The sequence below is a fragment of the Thamnophis elegans genome, chromosome 1 (assembly GCF_009769535.1).
Source record: "Thamnophis elegans isolate rThaEle1 chromosome 1, rThaEle1.pri, whole genome shotgun sequence".
Taxonomy (NCBI): Eukaryota; Metazoa; Chordata; class Lepidosauria; order Squamata; family Colubridae; genus Thamnophis; species Thamnophis elegans.
Window position 1 is genome coordinate 159,262,816 of NC_045541.1, and position 21,151 is coordinate 159,283,966.

A 21,151-nucleotide genomic window follows, 5' to 3' on the forward strand; every position below is an offset into this window, starting at 1 on the left:
TATAGTACTTCTCTTCCTTATGTCACAAGAACTTTGTTCACCAAGGTTTGCTAGGGGTAGAATGAAGTATTTATATTTGTATCTTTTGCTCCCCCTCCCCAAGAGATTTAGAAATTTATTGCTCCTTTTTAATTTTGCTCACCCTTGTTCTCATTTTTTTGTATCCTGGATTTTCTTGGATTATAATATGATATTTATTAAAATGATTTAGAGTCAAATGAAATATTGTATGCTACTATGAATAACATACTAATAGAGAGATTTTTTTTTAAAGGATCACAAAAAGAAGACACCATCAGGGAGCAGATACAATCTACTCCTTCACAAAACAGGCAAACTTCCAATTGCTTAGACAGAAGGCCAACAAGAACGTTGCCACCCTGCACAGGTTGCCAGTTTGCTCCTGGGTTTGATTCAAAATGCTGGCTGTTAGCTATAAAGCTCTACATGGCTTATTTGAGGGAGTGCTTGCTCCCACAGGTATTGGCCCAGCCAATTCAATCTGTCCGGATTGGTATGTTACATATTTTTTTTGATTAAATATGCGTCCTTTTTCTGTAACAGCACGTACTCTCTGGAATAAAGTTCTCCTTAAAACTGGATGCCTCTATACTAGTAGGATTTCAAAGGGCCTAGAAAGACTTTGTTCCTTTTTATTTGTAAATTGCTCAGTCATTGGAGTTGGACAGTATATAAAATTAAATAAAATAAATAGTAAGTAATATGGGCTGGATTCACTCTAATCCTTTAAAATGAACAACCTGCAAATAACATTACATTGCAGTTTCCTTCATTCAAAACTGAAAATAAAAACAAGAGATTCTATCTTGGATACAAAGCGAACAAATTATTGCCAATATATGGAAAAATTCCTTTAAAAATGGTAACAGTAAAGTCTACATTTGTAAAGCCTTCAGTCATTTGTGACACTTCATTCAAAAATATTTAGATCTTTACTACTAATTATATATGAATTTATGAGATTTTTCTTCTATATCAATGCTTAAATGGATTTTAGATATGATGTGAAGGATGAGAAGAGATGCTGTTTACAAGACAATCAGAACAAGTGAGGAGTCCCCAGTGGCTTAATGATCAGAGAAAGAAATTTAAGAAGGACCTGCCCTAATTGATCAGGCTATTAAAAGTGATGGTGGGAGATTTGCACTTTCAGTCTTTCAAAATTATGTAGCCCTACAATAAAGTAGTAGTAGTTCATCTTGTTATCTTTCCTATCTGATTTATCTGAGAGGGTTAACACATATAGCCAGCACAAGTAAGAAAACTTTGACAAGTGGGACAAAATCAGTAAACTGCAGTAAATTTATGAATACTTTCATCAGATGTCTTCACAACAATAAAAGTTCTGGTTGTTCTCTTGTTACTAAGATAGAAAGTATGTTGCAAGTTATTTATTGGTAGATAACTAGTTATGCTTCATGTTATTCCAAGAATCAAGCTATTAAGAACAAATACCAGTATTTTTTTCTTGTCTTAGGTTTTACAAGCCCATTATAGAGGAGTTGAGTGGGATAAAATTTAATGAATTAGAAATAATTAATAATTACTGAATTACACAGCCATAATTATGTTTACACATAAATTGTAAGCTTGTCCTTGTCCTCATCCTAGTTCAGGAGGATTATTTATAGATAGTCCTCAACTTACAACCATTTGTTTAGTGACCTTTCAAAAATTAGAATGGCACTGAAAAAAGTGATGACAGTTTTTCACACTTACAACCACTGCAGTATCTCCATAGTCACATGACCAAAATTCATACACTTGGCAAGTGGCATGTATTTATGATGGTTGCAGTGTCCCAGGGTATGTGACTACCTTTTACGACCTTCTGACAAGCAAAGTTAATGAGGAAGCCAGATTCACTTAACAACCATCTTACTAACTTAACAACTGTAGTGATTCACTTAACAACTGTGGCAAGAAAGGTCACAAAATGGGGCAAAACTCACTTAACAAATGTCTCATTTAGCAATAGAGATTTTGGGCTTAATTATGGTTGTAAGTCGAGGACTACCTGTAGTCTTAGTATACATCTTTGTAAACTCCAAAACAACCAGGAGCCAGATTAAATTTCCATTTTTTATAAATGTATTTTTTTTTCAAAGTCATATAATCGAATTATCTTTACTACTGCATATCTTTGGTACTGTATACAAATTTAAGCAGTTTATTTTTAATAATATTACAATTACTGTTAGTCTATAGGTAGTCCTTGACTTATGATAACTGAGCCCTAAATTTCTGTTGTTAAGTGTCACATTTGATAGGTGAGTTCGGCCACATTTTATGATGTGTCACAATTGTTAAGTGAATCACTGCAGTTGATAAATTAGTAATCTGGTTGTTAAGTGAATCTGGCTTCCGCATTGACTTTACTGGTCAGAAGATCATAAAATGTGATCACATGACCTTGGGACATGGCAGCAGTCATAAGATGAGCCAGTTGCCAAGAATTTTGATCACATGATCATTGGGTTGCTGCAAAGCTTGTAACTGTGAAATGTCATGTCACTTTTTTCAGTGCTGTTATAACTTTGAATCATCACTAAATGCGGCTTTAAGTCAAGGTCTACCCATATTGTTGGGTGATCCCAGGCTTGACTGCTTTGAAAGAAACAGCTACCTTTGTTCACAACTTCCTGAATCTGTTCCAAATCACCTATCCTCAAATGTCAGCATTATAAACCTCTTTTCTCTATCCATAGTATGTGGGATTTAATTTATCCTCTCATAACCATCCCTAGGCACGCTTTTCTAAAGTTAGAAAAACAAACTCTGTAATCTTTATAATGCATTCTGTATTATAATCTGTGGAACACTTCAGAATGGCACGTCATATTCAATCACTGTGTTAAATTGTATAAAGGTGGTACATTAACAATACTATATTTTAGTTATTTCTAGACACTTTGGAATCTTCAAAGCCATTTTTGCTGAACAGGTTTTTTTGAAGCTTTAATACTGTTTAATAGCAGATTAGAGTTCTAGCCATTACAATGCCTCTGTGTACACATGAACAAAATTTAAGCCCATTCAGGCCCACCCACGTTTACCTTTTGGCTCTCTGCCTGGCTCTGCCCACTGATGAGCCCACAACACTGCCCAATCCTACTGTATTGGCTATTGCCTTCTTTCATGCTGCTGTCTTTGCACTGATGTAGCTGGGGCTTCTCTGGTACACCAGCCACGGCCTCCATTCATGCCCTGCTCAGGACCTTCTTTTGCAAAAGAAGGATCCCATGTAAAAGGAGGCCCTGGCTCTGTTGGTGCAAAAAAAGCACCCTTCCATAAGGATTCTTCTTTCACACACAGACTTCTTTCATGAAAGAAGGCCCTAGACATTAACAGGATGTGAATGAAGGTGGCAGCTGGGATGCAGAAGCCCTGGGCAGGTGAAGACCTGGCTGCCCCCATCTTGTAAGAAAGCTTCTTGCTGGTGCAGTAGTGATCTGGGTAACAGCATGCACAGCAGTGGATGACTTGGTGGGCTCTAGTGGGCTTCTAATTTGGAGTTAAAGGAGACCAATGATAAGCAGCCAGAACCAAAACTTCTGAAATTTGGGGAATTTTTTTTTGCTGGGGAGAGGAACGACAACTTGTCTCTATACCACAAGTGTGTGTGTGTGTTTGCAAACCACATTTAGTAAAGAGAAAAAAGGTATCTTTGTGTACTTGTATGTGTGCTTGACCTGGGATAGGACAATGGGGGCAGCTGGAAGTGGCATATAAGTGGATGGCCAAAAGGCCAGAGATGGTGGAGGAAGAGGTAGGCAGGTGAAGGCAATTCAAGAGAAGACAGAAGAGGCAGCTCCTTACATAACCACGGTTTGGGGCTGGGGGGGACCAAGCTGGGAATCACTTGGATTGGGTTGAGTCCTTGCTAATGACAGATGAGATTTATTTAATGACAGCAACTGGGGACTGCCAGGATTGCCATCATAAGGAATGCAGTTGTGACACTGCATATTATGACTGCATCACTTAGCAACAGACATTCTGGTCCAAATTACTGAATTACCTCTAGTATCAATATGCATGCTAATACTTATTTTTAAGCTTCTTTCTCTTATGTTATAGTTCTACTGTGAACCTTCAACCTCTCCCAGCTGCTATTTAACATGGAAGATAAGCCTAAGCTAGCTTCAGTTCCATGCAAACAGCTTGTGAAAGAAACTCAATACAGTTAATTCTAAAATTAGGAAAAAACTGGTAAGAAAAATGCACCTTTGCCCTAGATTACACAATAAGCCAAACTAATGCCAAATAATATGAAGGACCTTAGGGCTACACATGCAGTAGCAAAGAGCAGGAAACTGTGTTGGCAGCATTCCCAGCACTGATTAACTATTAACTCTGGGCAAAGAGCATTAAAGCTTACCAGTATCCTTTATGCTGACTGGATTCAATCACAAACGGAGGGATAAAATCAAGTGCTTTTCCTTTCTTACAATGTAAGAGGTCCCCTGTCATTTTAGCAACAAGCAAAAGAAGATTCGTAGGCTGCACAGAAAGAAACATGTGGTATCTTCTACTCCTAGTAGTTTAAGGTTCAATTTTTACAATAGGTAAAATAATAGGTAGCTGGTAAAATGAAGAGCACTCAGAGGCTTTGCTACAACTTACACCCACAAGAACCATTTCAACTTTTGCAGGGAAAAAAATAGAACCTGTCTCTTGTGTTTCTACTTCTATGGATTAAATCACCTTAAAAATTGACCACCAGTGACTCTAGAAATTGCTTGCTGTGCAAGCAATACAGCAAATTGATTGCAGACAGACTGCAACAGATTTAATGAAGTCTCAAATCGCATTGCTGTCCTGGTGATGGATAAAAAGATTACCCCATACAAAAAGGAAGTATTTAAAAAAGGTTTTAATTTATTATATTTTATTCTGCCTACCATCAAGAAATCAAACAAAACATAGTGATAAATCTGCTGGTCAACTCGGGATTTATCCAGGAAGCTCTATGGCTGCAAAATCCAACTCTATGTTGCACTGCCGCTTAAATCCACCTGAGCCCACTCGAGCAGGAAGGCAATGTTACAGGTCCTATCCCCTAAGGAGATACATCTGGTGGGACTTAAAAGAAGGGCCTTCTCCGTGGTGGCTCTCTCCCTTTGGAATACCATCTCGGCAGAAATTAGACTGGCCCCTATTTTGACACTCTTTTGTAAAGCCCTGAACACTTGATTTTGTCAGTGGACCCTGGGGAACCCTGAGTGTATTGGAACCCATCAAGTTGCTCACCTGACTGTGTGTTGTCACTGGCTGGATGTGTGTTATCATTTTTTGTTTTTTATACTGCATTTTTTTTTACTGCTTGTAAGCCTCCCAGTCACTGTGAGAGATAGGTAGGAGGCCTCATACATTTTCCAAATATATAAATAAATTGTAACCATATAGTTATGGAAGCTTTAAGTGCATTTGTTTATTTGTGCCCTTAGATTCATTTAAAGATAATATTAAAATATGTGAGCTAGCCACAGGCTTTGTAACTTGTATGAGTTATACCCAATCAGGAAACTGATTCTACATTATTATCCTTTATTGAGAAAGGTACATTAACAACCACTGGATCATAGAACAAATGAATCCAGAGTTCTCACTCAAATCATAAGTGACTGGCTCAAATTATCCAACTATTTGGACATGTTTTGTGAAGATGTAGCTTTCTGGAGAATTTTGTAACAGTGGGAGACAGTGGGACAGATGCAAAGAAAGATAAGAGGAAAGAAAGATAAGCAGCAAAATGGAGTTAGGGTGGGTGCACCATTGGAAGATCTAAAGCAGCGTTGGCAAAACTTTTTTGGCACTGAGTGCTGAAATGGGAGCATACATGTGCGTCTGTGCCGGAAACCAGAAAAGGAGCACCCAGTGTGCATGGCGGAAAGATGATTTTCCGATTTCCAGCGTGTGCATGCGCACTGGCCAGCTTATCTTTGCATACACACGCACACCAGAACCCGGAACAGCAGCCACCTGGAGCACATGTGCATGCTGGAAACGATAACATGTGTGCCGGGTGGCTGCTCTTCTGGTTCCCAGTGCTCCCATGTGCGTGAAGATCAGCTGACTGGCATGGCAAAATCTGGAAGAGCAACAATGGGCTTGTGTGCCCGGAGAGATGGCTTGCGTGTCACTTCTGCCATGCGTGCCATAGGTTCACCATCACAGATCTAAAGGAACAGAATAGGGACCTAGCTTCCTGGAGAATATTTATTTGGCTATTAAGAGTCAACATTGATTTGATGGGACATAATCAATACAATAAAAGTAAATTATTATATTATTATAAAGAAGGCAATAGCAAAGCACTTCTGAAAATCTTGCAAGGAAACTGCAAGGACTAATCCAAGCAGTTATTGGAGTTAATTCTTAGCCTCAAAGGCTAAGAATGAAAGAATGTGATAATTTTTAAAATTAACATTTAAATTCCCTATTCTTGTCCCAATAAAGTGATGCCCTTCAACTGTGGATATTATAGCATGGAACAATATTTTTTTATTTACACCTCCAGCTGAACAGACAGTTTATTTCCCCCAGGTCACCTGCAGGGTTATGCAAGTTTGCACTTTCAAAATTGCTAAAATTAACATTTCAGAAGTAGGAGTAGAATTTGGCCTAGTCTTTCTTCATTTCTTCTAATAGTTGATTAGCAATACTTATTTTGTTAATTATTTTATTTTGCTTTAAGGCAGGAGTTCTTAAATTATGGGTTATGATCAATTTAGAACATGGAGGTCACAACATTTTTGACAGCTGCTCAAGTTAGTGCAGACAAAGCAGTAATTTGAACTGCTTTTGGTAGGTTTATGCAACAACAGTGAAAAGCAAAGCCTGAAGGAAGCTTTTAGAAATATCTAGAGATATCTTTGACTTACAAAAGTTCACTTTGTTACTGTTCAAAGTTACAACAGCACAGAAAAAAGTAACTTATGAGCATTTTTCACTTATGACTGTTAGCAAGAAAGGTAATAAAATGGAGCAAAAGTCACTTAACAAATGTCTTGCTTAGCAATAGAAATGTTGGCTCAACCGTGGTTGTAACTAAGATGATTCAATCCAAAAATAAAAACTACTCTGCTGTTACTTTGACACTAACAGTAACACATATATAATCTATATACAAAAAAACAGCTATCTATCTCTCTATGTTTCACATAGAGAAATTATTTACATAACTTTACATAACTTATTTTGATCTTTCCAACAGCAAATGTTGCACTCTATTTAACAGTATTAAGTAGAATTCAGAAGGGAAAATAAAGAAAATTTAGATGTTGTTAAGCCCTAAAACTATTGTAGTATTAATCATGCAACTCAGAAATAGATACTTCATAAAAATAGTTTTATAAGTCAAACTCAAAAATTTACAGAAGTATACTTTTTTTTTTACTATTTTAAGCTAATCTGCTTTGAATCTAAGCTTAATGATGCTTAGTGCAGGTCTTGTGACAAATTATTGAGGTCTAACTCAAGTGATCCAACCTACAGCACTGAATTAAATACATAGATGTGTAAAAATCCAGAAGTCCTGGAAGCAGGATTTGTTTCCAGGTTAGACAAAAGTTATGCTCTTCTAAACTAGATTTAGAAGCAAAACATGCTTATTATTTAATACAGTCTTGTATTTTACCAATTCACCTGAGAGACAGAAAGGAAAAAGGAATTCCATGTGTTCAGCAAGTAGGTTGGTAGAAAATGAAAATACAGAAATTACCAATCGAAATTGGGACTGGCAACTCCACTACTAAGCAGTGTGACTATGAAGTGAAACATCATGTGATCACACTGGACTTATATCATTTCCACTGTGGTCCTTAAGTGAATCATGGCAGCTTGTTAAGCGCAACATCATTTCACTATGACTTGTGACTTCCTGCTGGCTTCCCCATTAACTTTGCTTGTTGAAAGTCAGCTGTGAAGGTTGTAAATGATGATCATATGACTGCAGGATGCCATGACTGTTGTAAATGTACATCACTTGCACATGACTGCAGGGATGCTGCAATGGCCACAATTTTGTGCAAGGAGCAGTTCTAAACTTATTTTCTGAGCACTGTTGTACTTTTGAACAGTTGCTTAACAAGGCAGTCAGTGAACCTACCCATAGAAGAAGAGACTGGACTGTTGTGGAGGGTCTCTTGCTTGGGTGGGGATTGAACTAAATGGCCTACAAGGTCCCTTCCAACTTTGTTATTCTGCCATTTCTTTGTCTTTTCTCTACTAATGAGGTTAGTAGCATAATTTTTTGTAACCTGTTTCGTAGCCTGAATTTCAGTTTGGTGCTGAAAGAAAGACTAAAGTCTAAAAAATTACACAAAGGTATCAAGTTTTTCAGACTGGACCAGACTGATAAGCTGACTGACTATGCTGAAGATGCTTCATGGTTCAAATGCCACTATTTCCAGAGATTTATCACACCGTCCTTTAAGATTAAAAATGTGACTGGTCAAGGAGATATGACCAAACGGTTCTTTAATTTTTTCAAACTCTGCCTTAATAAAATCAATAAAATAATTTAATCATGAACCAGATTTAACACTTGTGTAAACTGCAAAAATAGATCATGTAAACAATGATCTCTTAAGAAGATTGCAATTAATTACAATGTAATGATTAAGCAAAGTTTCTGTTAATGTGCACTAAGCTTTTATCTGCAGGGTAATTAATAGAATCAATTTGTTTGACTCACTTCAGATCACTATCTCTCAACCTCCCCAAATTTAAGATGCAAGGACTTCAACTCTCAAAATTCTAGTTGGCTGGAGAATTATGGGGGATATTCTGGGAGTTGAAGTCCATGCATCTTAAACTTATTGTGGTTGAAAAATACTACTCCATACACACCGAAACTAAAGGCAGAGTTCTGCCTTTGTTAATTCATGATATTATCATGAAATTTAAAAACAAATTACCGCCAGACAATTTTAGCTTTCCTGAATAGTTGACCAGTCAAATAAGTATTTAATTAACTTTTCTCTGCCACCAAAGTAGTGCAAACTATTATTATTCAGAAAAGAGCAAATGGTTTGTCAAGATTCAGTCTGATCACTTAAAATTTTATTCTACGGAAAAGGAAAATAAAACAAATAAACAAGTCTGCTTAACATATATGGATCATTTTTTTCTTAGATATATCCTAACTAGAATGGATTTTAAAAAAATATTATTCAAATTACTACATTTTTCAACTAAGAAACTAAGCAGATTTGTTGCATCACATTGTTTTATTTTAAAATGTTGAATATATATTGAAAATATATTCATGGAAGAACAGTTTCTGGCAATTCTATGTAGGATGAGAAAGACTCCTCTGATATTCTAGATGTTCTGTCCATTAATGTGGAAATATAAGTGTAATTACCTAATTAAGTATCAGATGTCCTGCAAAAGGTATGACCATCATAACAAGAAAAGTATTAAGTTTCGGTAGTAGATCTTACCCTCTTTTCTATCTATAGGCTTTGACACATTTGTGTCAAAGTTTTGCATCTGTTGTCCCTTGAAACAGCGGAGATGTTCCTCTTCTATCAGATTACTTTCTTCTTCTTCTAGTGGTTGCCATGTGCCATCAATAAACCATTGTCCACGCATCACAGGAATCTTTTCAGATTCTAAAATGGAAAGAAACAGAATGATATTAAGATCCAATATAGGCTAGAACAATGTTGTTGAATCTATTTAAATAACAGACAACATATCAAATTCAATTTTTTCAGTGCTGTTGTAACTGTCACTAAACAAATGATTGTAAGTAAAGGACCACCTATACTCATTTCATTGTCCTCGTTGCTGCTTGAGCTGTTGGAATTTACTATAGGGTTGGAGTTCTTGAGACACATTGTTTTTTTGAAATTGAGCTCATCTTCCCTGTAGAAAAACGTCAGAGGAAACACTGGAGTTCATGACATCAGGATAGCCATGAACCTGTCAGCACAGGATTTAGCATCGGTTGCTTATAGATTACATTTGACAGACCTGAGAGATCTCTGGATTTAAATGTGGGGGATGGTGTTTTGCAATATTTCTCCTTCCTGAAGGGAAGCTCCAAGTGACGCATAATGTTCCAAACTCCTCAAATGTAAAAAGACTCAGGGCTCTCAATATTCTCCATGTTCCTATTCAACATCTATGTGAAACTTCTGTAGGACATCATTTAGTAGTATGGTCGTAAGTTTCATCAGAATGCTAATTTTCACATCTTGACCTCTGGCTGCAAAATTAGTCAGAATCAAACTGCAATCCAGGTGCTTAGGTGTCTAACCAGATTTGAATGGAGAGGAACAAGCTGAGATTAAATTTCTGTAAGATGGAATGAATTTGCGTTCAAAGATCTACCAATTCTGGAGGGATTCCATCCTTAAGTTTGAGTTGTACTCCCCCAGGAGGAGGAAAGTCACAATCTGAGGGTTTACAATTTTAGATTCACAGCTCCTGCTTGAGAAATTGCTGGCACCTGTGGCCAAGAGGGCTTTTGCACAGCTCACGTCTTATATGTACTCATTTTGACTTTCTGGAACTGGAGGCATTACTAATTGTCATTCATGCCTTAATCACTTCTCAAATGATCTTGCAAGGCACTGTATTTGGGGTTGCCTTTGAAGAGCATTCAGAGGTTACAGTTCACCCAGAATGCAGTAGCTTAAGTATAAATGAGCTGAGGCACCAATAGCTCTTCTTCAAGAGCTGCACTGATTGTCAGCTAGCTTCTCAGTGCAGTTAAGGTGCTGGTTGCCATTTTAAAACTTTTCATGGTTCATGATCTGGAAATTTATGGAACTGATGAAGTCAATGTAGTTGTTTCACTAAGTCAGGGGGAGGGGTTATTATTATCCCCCTAGGTCATAGATTTTGGGGGGGGGAGGTTGGTTTTGAACATGACTCCAATTTTTATGGGATGATAATGTATTCTATGTCCTTTAGCTATTGTTTTAATCACAATTACATACAAGCCCTATTAATAAGCAAGCAAGCATATAAACACTTATAATGTATCTAATTTAGGTGCATGAAAAACAAAACTCTCCATTAATTTATTACCTACAAAAATGAAACATTCACAATCAGCCAATTAGTTCCTCTTTCATAGCATTTATTGATCTTAGATGTTATTTTTTCTTTCAGACAAGATATATGAAAACTTTTGGATGTATTTATTGTTATATTTCTATGTTGCCTATCTTGCCTAGAGGATGAAGGTGTAATATAATGTGCAAGGATACATCACCAAGAAAATTCCTGTCAAGAGGGGAGTGAGGCAAAGTGTATTCTAGCTCCCCTTATTTTTAATCTATATACTAACTACTTTATAGCCAAATTAAATACAGGTAGTCCTCAACTTACAACAGTTCATTTAGTGATCAATTGACGTTACAATGGCATAAAAAGTGACTTATGATCATTTTTCACACTTCAGATTGTTGCAGCATCCCCATGGTTATGTGATCAAAATTCAGAAGCTTGGGAACCTACTCATATTTATGATGGTTGCAGTATCCAGGGGTCATGTTATCACCTTTTGCAACTTTCTGACAAGCAAAGTCAATGGGGAAGCCAGATTCACTTAACAACCGTGTTACTAACATAACAACTGCAGTGATTCACTTAACAACTATGGCAAGAAAGATTGTATGGGGCAAATCTCACTTACCAAATGTCTCACTTATCAACAGACATTTTGGGCTCAATTGTGGTTAAGTCATGGGCTATCTGTAATTCAATAGGCACCAAGAAACATGTGCAAGTCTTAAGTAGTGTTTGGATATGGCTTGTAGAAAGACTGCAGAAAAAATATGAGAGAATCCTCTGGTGGAAATTGTTATGTGTTCTACAAAATGTTTTCCTACTAAGTGAAAAAGAATGTTCACCACTTAGCAGTGAGACATAAATTGTCACCAAAGTGTCACAAATGAAACTCTAAACATAGGAGTCTTAAGAGACAGTAAAAATGTCAGTGTGTGATATCTAGCAGCACAGAACATAGAATCCCAATTCTATCATAAATTTTAGAAATTTTCTTGTATGAGAAGTTTATTCTCATGGCAAACAGGGTCAGACTTCAGACAGGGGTGTATAAAATCTGTTCTTCAAAAACTCGTGCAAATTCAACAATAAGAAGCTTCACAATTTAGTCATAGCTAAATAAATTTCTTTATTGGAAATCATTGGCATCCTTCAGTCTCAAAAGACTATGGTATTGTGCTCTGGAAAGAGGCCCTAAAACCGCATCTGGTGTGGCTAAAAAGGCCAATTCGAGAATGAATTGAATTCGATAAATTCAATAAAACTCTTGAATTTATTGGAAATAAAAATCAAGTTATGTATATAAAGGTTTGTGTCTCCCCAAGCACATCAAGCCCTATAAACCTTATTAGTCAGAGGTTTAAATCCTAAGCCTTTTACTTAGTCATTCCAAATTAATAAGACATTGGGCCATTCTTTTCTCAGCTTCAAGATTATGTAGCACCTACTCAAACTTTATTCAGCGTTGGGTCTGGCTTGAGCACTGTGATTCCCACCTTGCCTGCTTCAGCTTTTACATGCAGTATTTTGACAAAAGCAATGGAGATTACATATTATTCAGTGACTGAACAGTAGAATCAATAGGATCAAAATGTAATGATCTTAGATAAAGATAACAAATTCCAAATGCTACATCAATCAATTGTTGTCAGCAAAATCCAGTAAGAGCAACTAGATGTACTGTAACTATTTTCTTCTTTTAACTTAGTCAAACAAATCAATATTATAAAGCTTCCCTGAATTGTTAAATTTATTCATTAACCCTTTCAAAGTCCCAGAGATAGTTTGCTTATCATCTGTGTTTGCCAGTGAAAAACCTTCAGGATTTAAACAGATTTTCTTAGTATCAATAAATAAATGTTATCCTTTTATTTGTCATTACTAAAAACATATTTCCAAATCTTAATAGGGCTTTCATGTATATTCAGGAGAAACAAATTAGGCAAATTAGTTTCCTGGTTAATATCTGTTCTCTCCTCCAGGGGATAGACCTCAGTCAGATCAATTTGTATTAAATCATCCTTTAAATTAATTTTATAGACATCCACTGTTCTTATTTTATAACTTCATTAGAACATGTTTTCTCAATTTTATTAAGCATTTGATCAAATCTGTCCAAAAGCTTGGCTGAGAGATATTCAAAATTTTGCAGTAAAGATTTCTGCTTTGTTTCTCTTAACCTTTGGCTATAGTATCTAGTCTTTAAGGTCTCCTTATCATAAAAAAAATCCCAAACCAACCCCACAAAAATCTCAATTTCCCCATTAAAAATATCTTCTAAACAATTCAACACTATAATTCCAAATCCCTGTGGCCCCTTAAGTCACTGTTAACTTTCCAAAATCCATGAACTCTTTTGCTGCATAGTTAAAAAAAAATCATGTACTTTAAAAAAAAATTAAATCAATTTCGCACCATCATCTTTTAAGGAGGAATACAGTAAAATCATGCTAGTCTGAAGCAGTGGTGGGATTCAAATAATTTAACAACTGGTTCTCTGTCCTAATGACCAGGTGGGTAGGCGGGGCTCAGTGGTCATGTGACCGTGTGGGCATGGCCAACTCAACATTACTCAGGTCGATGGGCACTTTGCCATAGCTGTTACAATGTAATAAGGATTAACCGGAGAGGCAGTTTCTGTAAGCAGGGCAATAAATATTAAGCTAGAAACAACACCAGAATGTTTTCTTCCTGCTTTCCTTACAGGATTAACCCTGTAAAGCGGAAAAAAACCAAAAGAAGATTTCTTCCAACAACCGGTTCTCTGAACCTCTTAGAAAGTTAAGAACTAGTTCTCCCGGATAGGTGCGAACTGGCTGAATCCCACCACTGGTCTGAAGGGTCTTAATCTCTCCAATATACAAAAATAAATACAGTTATTAAGATATAAGGCTCAGTCAAACCTAATGTTCATATAGGCTGCTTTATGACTGTGAGCTTGATGTTGTAAGCACCATTCATTAGCAGACCATAAAAATAGCAGTTTCCATGGTCTTTTCATGAAGAATGGCTCTTTGGGGCCATTCTGATTGATCTCAACGATATTTGTTCTGCTCAGACCCAGCATCCAAACACAACTCCCCTCGCAAAAGCTGTCTTGCTTGCAAGCAGAAGCCAGCAAGCTGTTAGCTTGCCATAGCGCTCATAGGAATGGTCTGATTTAGTCAAAATCTTAAGCATTATGTTTGGCCTTAATATTGTTTAATTCTGCTAGGATAATAGCCATTTGCAATTACAATGGTGATGAAAAACTAATTTTGTAGTATTTATGACCTTTACAGTGACCTGCATCTATAACCTTTACAGTATCCCTCTCCCAATCAAGTGATTACATTACAGTAATTTAGTAGGTGTTGTCCTATGCCTGACATGCTTTTCTCCCTCACCTCCAGTGGATACTGCCTAAATAAGCTGCTTCTTTCTGACCTGCTTTTTTCTACATCCCAGCCAACCCTTAAAATATGCTAACCATAAGCTTGGTTCTGTGACATTAGTTAGTTGATTAGAAGTGGCAGTCCCTGCAGTTTTCTTCACAAGAATTTGGAACTGGTTTGCCATTGCCTTCTTCCTAGGGCTGAGAGAGAGTGACTGGCCCAAGATTATTGAGCTGCCTGTGCCAAAGGCAGGATTAGAATTCCCAGTTCTCAGTATCCAGCCTGATGCTTTAACTCCTACATCACAAAGGCCTTGAAATTCAGTTTCACGCAGAAGGCTTTCTTTTGCCTCCTAAGCAGTTTACAGAGTGTCTAGTGCAGCGGTTCTCAACCTGTGGGTCGCGACCCATTTGGGGGTCGAACGATCCTTTCACAGGAGTCGCCTAAGACCATCGGAAAACACATATTTTTGAAAAAATACGGAAAACATAAAATAATTTCATGGTTGGGGGTCACAATATGAGGAACTGTATTAAAGGGTCGCGGCATTAGGAAAGATGAGACCCACTGGTCTAGTGCTTTCCTTTTGATGTGTATTCCCAATAGGTTCATGCTTATTTTCTTGTAATCATTTCCATTCCAATACTAACATTAATTCTCTTCTTGATAATTATTCCAGCATAGCGCATTCCAAAAAGCATGGGAGTGGGTGAAAAGGACTGTAAGATTTGCCCTTTTATACAACTTCTTCATGAATCAAAGTCTGGAGACCTTTCTTGCCATTTGGACCCACCTAGTATTTGGCGCCATATTTTGATTTTGAGAAAGAAAGAAAGAGAGGGAGGAAGGGAGGGAGGGAGGAAAAAAGGAGAAAGCTGAGGTAAAATCATAAGCACAATTGTGGTCACATAATTTTTCATTTAGCAAACGTTTCACTTAACTATTGAGTTGCCAGCCCCAGTTGGCTAAACCACAACTACATGTGCTGCATATTCCTGTGCCCCACAACCTCCTTATAGCCTGCCATCACTTCAAAACATTACCACTAACATTCCCTCCCGTACCCCCATTTTAAAAATCCAGAATAACAGGACAAAAACTGTAAATCCTGCCTTTTTTGTGATATAAGCACATCCCTGAATAACAGACGAATCAGAAGGCTATACAGCAGATCACATCCTATAGACTATGGTTGTCAAACTGGCGGCCCATGGGCTGGATAGGTCATGCACAGGTCATGCCCATCCCAGCTCCACAAAGGGAAAAAATGTCATGAAACATCATGTGAATGCAACTTGACACTGTGAGTTTGACACCCATGCTTTAGACCCGTGATGGCAAACCTATAGCATGCGTGCCACAGGTGGCATGTGGAATCATTTCTGAGGGCACGTAAGGCATTGCCCTGTCAGCTCCAGCGAGCATGTGCGCGCAGGCCGGCTGATTTTCGGCCTTTATTTTCACCCGTTTTTCACCCCCTGGAAGCTTCTCTAAGCCTCTGGAGGGCAAAAAACGCCTAACATGCAAACCGGAAGTTTGGAAGCTCAGTGAAACACACAAACCAGAAGTTCGGTGAAACTGGCCTCCCCCCGACCCCCGGAGACTCTGGAGGGTGGAAACAGCCCATTTTCTGACTTCCATGTTGCCTGTTGGGCCATTTTTCTCCCTTTCCCTATCATCCTGGAGGCCCTCCGGAGGCCAGAAATGGCCCGTTTTCCGACTTCCAGTGGGCCCAGTAGGCCCTCCCTAGGCTCCAGAGGCTTCCCTGAAGCCTCCTGAGGGCAAAAAACAGCCTAACACACAAACCGGAAGTTCGGGAATGGACTTCCAGGTTGCCTGTTGAGCCCTTTTTCTCCCTCCTGATCTTGAAACTACATAAATGAACAAACAGCCTTTAAAAGCAATCAGTATAATGGTAAAATTTCATCACTCATTGGAAAACTATTTTGTTATGCTAGCTCCCACTTACAGTAATCTACATTGTCAACAAAGGGGAGCATATATCGAACTAGAGAACGTAACAGTTTTCATGCATCCTCTGGAAGACTACAAGAGATATAATAAAACAAATATATATATACACAATATCTCAGGATCAGTGGAAATGAAACTATGCTATACTTCCTTTTCATGTCAGAGGAAAATACTGAATTTCTCTGGATAGCACAAGGATAATAAAACAGTAAGAGATCCCAGACCAAAACAAAAATATTGATTTGACAGATGCAAATACAGTATAAGAAAGCTTATAAGCAACAACTAACAATATCCAACTGACTGTGGCAAGTATTCAACTGCACCGTTCCATCATGTTCTTTCAAATGTATCACATTCCAACACCCACAATTTAATATGTGGAAAATTGGCCATTCCTTTCCTGAGTCATGAAGGAAACATTATTGAAGGCAAACTGCATGGGTATATGATGACTGCATGGAATCAATGAGATTTCATATACACACATCCCTCCTATGTAGTTAGAAACTTAATATATCATGATTTTGTAGAAACCTTCATGAATATACAAAGATTCCCCATTGTAGGTGATCATGTTGTATATACCATGATTTAGAGAAGTGAAGAACTGCACATAATCTTTTCATGATGAATTATATTATGCCAATATATCACTGGAACAAGAATCCATTTGATTATCAAGTCCAAACTCTTGCTCAGTATAAGAATCCATATTAAAATATCCCCTTCCCAGCATCTACTTGAGCAAAAAGGAGCAAACTATAACCCTATGCTAATTTGGCATTAGTGTCCAGTTCTAATTTCAATCCAGACATATGAGATTATTGATGGTATATGTAACAATGGTAGATATCACTATAGAGATGAAGCCTTGCAGTATGGTTAAATACTTTAATTTTCTTGGGGTTACATAATCATTTCTTTTTTAACAGAACACAATTTTAGGAGGTGCTCGTGTTATGGTATCAGGCTGCAGCCAACTCCACAGGCCAATACCTACTCACAGTGCCATAGAACACCACTGAAATCTGTTGGGCCTCATGAATCAAATAAGGGCCTCTGTGGCAAACATGTGGAACTGTAAAGATTAAAACCAGCACTTTTGATTGCAGTTGGAAACATATGGAAAGCCATTGCAGGGCCTCTAGCAGAGGTCTCATGTGCTCATGTAATTCTGCACCAGCCAAAACCCAACATGGTGTATTGGGTCAATTGAACGAGTGATCTTTCATGGCAAGCCATGTAGAGTGAATTGCAATAGTACAAAGAAGTAGTAATGGGGTGTGAGTTATTCTTGAGAGATCCAGTAGAGCTACAACTGCTACAACACCTGGAGATGCACAAACTATGCCCCTCAACACAGAGTTCACTTGCTTGTACTGTAGATCCTAGAAATTACAGATCTTTTCTTTTGGGACTAATGCTAGAACCGCAAAAGGTAACATTGGCAACATTAAAGAATCTCCTGGGCAGCAGGATGCCCAAACTGTACCCATAGCCTTACCTAGACTATTAGTTTTCACATTTTGCTATCTCGGGAGCAAAGACCCTAATTATAGGTAAAGAATTTTTTAAGATCTATGAATGCCATGTTGCCTCCCCAGATCTATTACAGGACCCAAAACTCAAAAGGGCTATCTCATTTACAACATTCCCAATGTTGTCCCACCATGCCTCAATAATATATGAAACAAAATAACTGGCAAATGTTCATTTCCATAAAGTCCATAAACTGTTCCTAGAATGCCTTTGTTCTTTAAATATCTCACCTTTCTCTTTCAGGATATTAATAATTGCACAACAACCCAAACATGACCCTAGATTCCTTATTGCTAGATGCTTAATTTAACAATAAGCCAACAAGTGCTAACTAATGATGTTTGAGAACAAGAAAAGAGCAAATTCATAAAGAGATAAACCAACTTTATTTAGTTAGTTATTTCTTAAATTTTGAAGCCACTCAACTACAGAACATCTTCAGGTTATCCAATAGGATAGACATACACTTGAATATGGAAGTGTGTGTGTATGTGGTCATTGTCAATTAGGAAAAAATAATAAACAATGCACACACACATACATACAAGAGAAACAAAATTTTAAAAATACTATTAAATTTGAGAAGGTGCTCCATAGCAGAAGAAAATAAAATGATATACAGAGAAGATGATGACACAAGCTTTCTTCTTAGTTGACAGATGAAGAGTAAGTCTGTAAGGTGAAGCAAGTGTTCAGTGATTCTGCATATTTGAAGAATGGGCAGTGCAAACAGACGGGGGGGGGGGGAGAGAGAAGAGACATCTAATTAAGGGCAAAGATGCTGAACATCTATTCTTCATCCTTCACCTGGCTCCTATGCCTATAATGATTTTTTTCTATATGCTTACAAGTGGGATTCTAGCTTTTTATTTTTTAAGGAAGAAACATGTTTACATAAAATCCTAAGTCTACAAGTGCATGTTTGGTTGAGAAATAATGCATACTGAATGTAGGGCAGCTGATTTTCTTGTCCAAGGTTTAGGCAACGTTCATTTGATTAGCCTTCCCAGCCAATTCGGCCCTCACCCTACTGGACATCACTCCTAACCAAGGCACCCAAAGAGACTCAGCACTTTAGTAAGTGATGGCAAGGCATCCCCTCTCTGGAGAGAAGAACAGTTTGAGTCCCCAAAGGAGGCTCCCTTGCACCCGCCAGCATCCAGCAGGAGCAAAGGTTAAAATGGGAGAGGAGGAGGAGAGGAAGAGGAGGAAGAAGCCACTTACGGTTCCAATAGACCGGGTAGCACTCGGAGTGGGCAACATCCACCTCGTAGAGACCGCCACGGACACAAACGGGCTCAGGGCTCGGGAGGCTGGAAGAAGGCGCGAGTTTCTCAGGCCTCGCGGCGGTGGGGCTGGACGAGCCGGAGTTGTCGGGAAGCAGAAGGGCGCGATAGGCCACTTCGATGCGCAGCGAGTCGTAGCCGATAAACGGCTTCCAGCTCTTGCGGTCCTCGCGGTAGAACCAGCGCACCTCCTCGGCTCCCAGCTCGCGGACCACCTCGTAAGCGCGGGTGATGCAGGAGGAAATCGAGCTGCCCCCGCCGCTCAGCCCGCTCCCGGATCCGCGGGCTCGCTTGCGGCGCTCGGCCAGGGCGCAGCCCGGGGTGGAAAAGCCGCTGCCGGCGCTCTCGCTGCTAGCCAAGTCGCTGGCGCCTTCCTCGTCGCCCGCCTCGTCCAGCTCGTCGTCATCGTCCTCCTTGTCGTCGTCGTCGTCGTCGTCGTCCTCCGCCTCCCCGTCTTCCACCCGGCCCAACGGCGGGTAGAGCGGCCCGGCAGCGCTGCCCGCCTCCATCAGCGCGGCGCCGCCGGGGTCGAGGAGCAGGAGGCGGTTGCTGCGGCGCCGGCGCCGCCTCTGTGGGGGAGAAGCGTTCAGCGGGGAATGGTGGCGGCGGTGGTGGTGGTGGTGATGATGATGCGGGCGCCGGTGAGGGAGAGGCGGCGGCGGCGGCAAGCGCTGGGGACCTTCCGGGTGGTCCGGCGGCGCTGCCGCTTCCTCGGAGCCCGAAGACGACAAGCGCGGCGGCGGCGGCTGAGGAGAGCGCGGGCGCGGCGGCGGCTGCTCCTCGCCGGCCGCCTTAGAATCGCCCAGCGGTTTCTCCTCCTCGGAATCGCCGAGTCTCCTCGCGCCTTTGCGGAATCCGCCCAGCCAGGGGGCGACCGGGTTCGAAGCGGAGGAATTGCCGTTGGCGGCGGCCACTGCCGCCTCAGGGTTCTCCATGCCGCCGCCGCCGAGGGGAAGGGAAAGGAAGGGAGGGAAGAGGAGGAGGGGGGGTTGAAGCAGAGGCCGGGCGAGGTGGTCTCCGGCTCGGTCTCTTTGCTCCGGCTCCGCCTTAGCTCCGCCTCACGCAAACGCCCAGGTTTGCAAGCCATCGCCCGGGGCTGTGGGGGGGGGGGGGGAGAGAGATGGTGAGAAAAGCGCATGCGCAATCGAAGGAAGTTCCTTGCTCCTGGCGGGCGCAAGGAGGAGACGGTAGAAACGCCATGTTTACGGTGGGCGAGGAGACGCGCCTTCCTCTTTCGGTGGGGTCCTCGCCATTACTTCCGGAGGGTGCCCTAGTTTAGGCTGAGGGCCTTCTTTTGCACCCTATAGAACAGTGTTCCTCAATCTTGGCAACTTGAAGATGTCCGGACTTCAACTCCCAGAATTCGCTGGCTGGGGAATTCTGGGTGTTGAAGTCCAGACATCTTCAAGTTGCCAAGGTTGAGGAACACTGCTATAGAACATATATTGAAGCAATGGATTGTAACAACCCCTGGCCCTTAAACGAGTCAAACGTTTCCAGACTGAGATGAACTCGAAGGAATCTCCTTGTAATAATAACACCAGACAATGGGTGCATAAGGCACCAAAGTGCCTACTGTCCCTGTCCTAATTTCCCAATTTATTCGTATCCATTTCATGTATTCATAATCATGTTTATACTTATATCTGTTATCTTATACATGCTTGACAAGTAATAATAAATAAACAAACAAATAAATAAATAAATAAATAAATAAATAAATAAATAAAATCCCTAATAATATGCTCCATGGAGTCATCATTTCAGAGAGATTTCCCATTCAGATTCCTCAACTAAAATATACTTGGAAGATTTAGTAGCTCGGGTTGGTAGCTGGGCTATTGGTTTGAGCTCTCAGTTGCAAACATTTTGTCACCATTCAAGGAGACTTCACCAATCTGCATCACATAAAGCAGTATTTAA

General features: G+C 39.7%; 1 protein-coding gene across 2 annotated transcripts in view; it reads right to left on the reverse strand.

Annotated features, from left to right (window-relative positions):
- The window catches only part of DDHD1 (DDHD domain containing 1), a 42,387-nt gene extending 22,126 nt beyond the window's left edge, over positions 1-20,261 (reverse strand). The window contains exons 1-2 of one of the 2 annotated variants that reach the window (XM_032236667.1): positions 19,167-20,261; positions 9,474-9,644 (exon numbers count right to left, since the gene is read on the reverse strand). In XM_032236667.1, coding sequence (XP_032092558.1) covers positions 9,474-9,644; positions 19,167-20,163 — 1,168 coding nt within the window. In that variant the 5' untranslated portion in view covers positions 20,164-20,261. The remainder of the gene's footprint in view (positions 1-9,473; positions 9,645-19,166) is intronic. The other variant, XM_032236676.1, reaches the window with a different exon arrangement.
- Between the last annotated feature and the right edge of the window lie 890 nt (positions 20,262-21,151).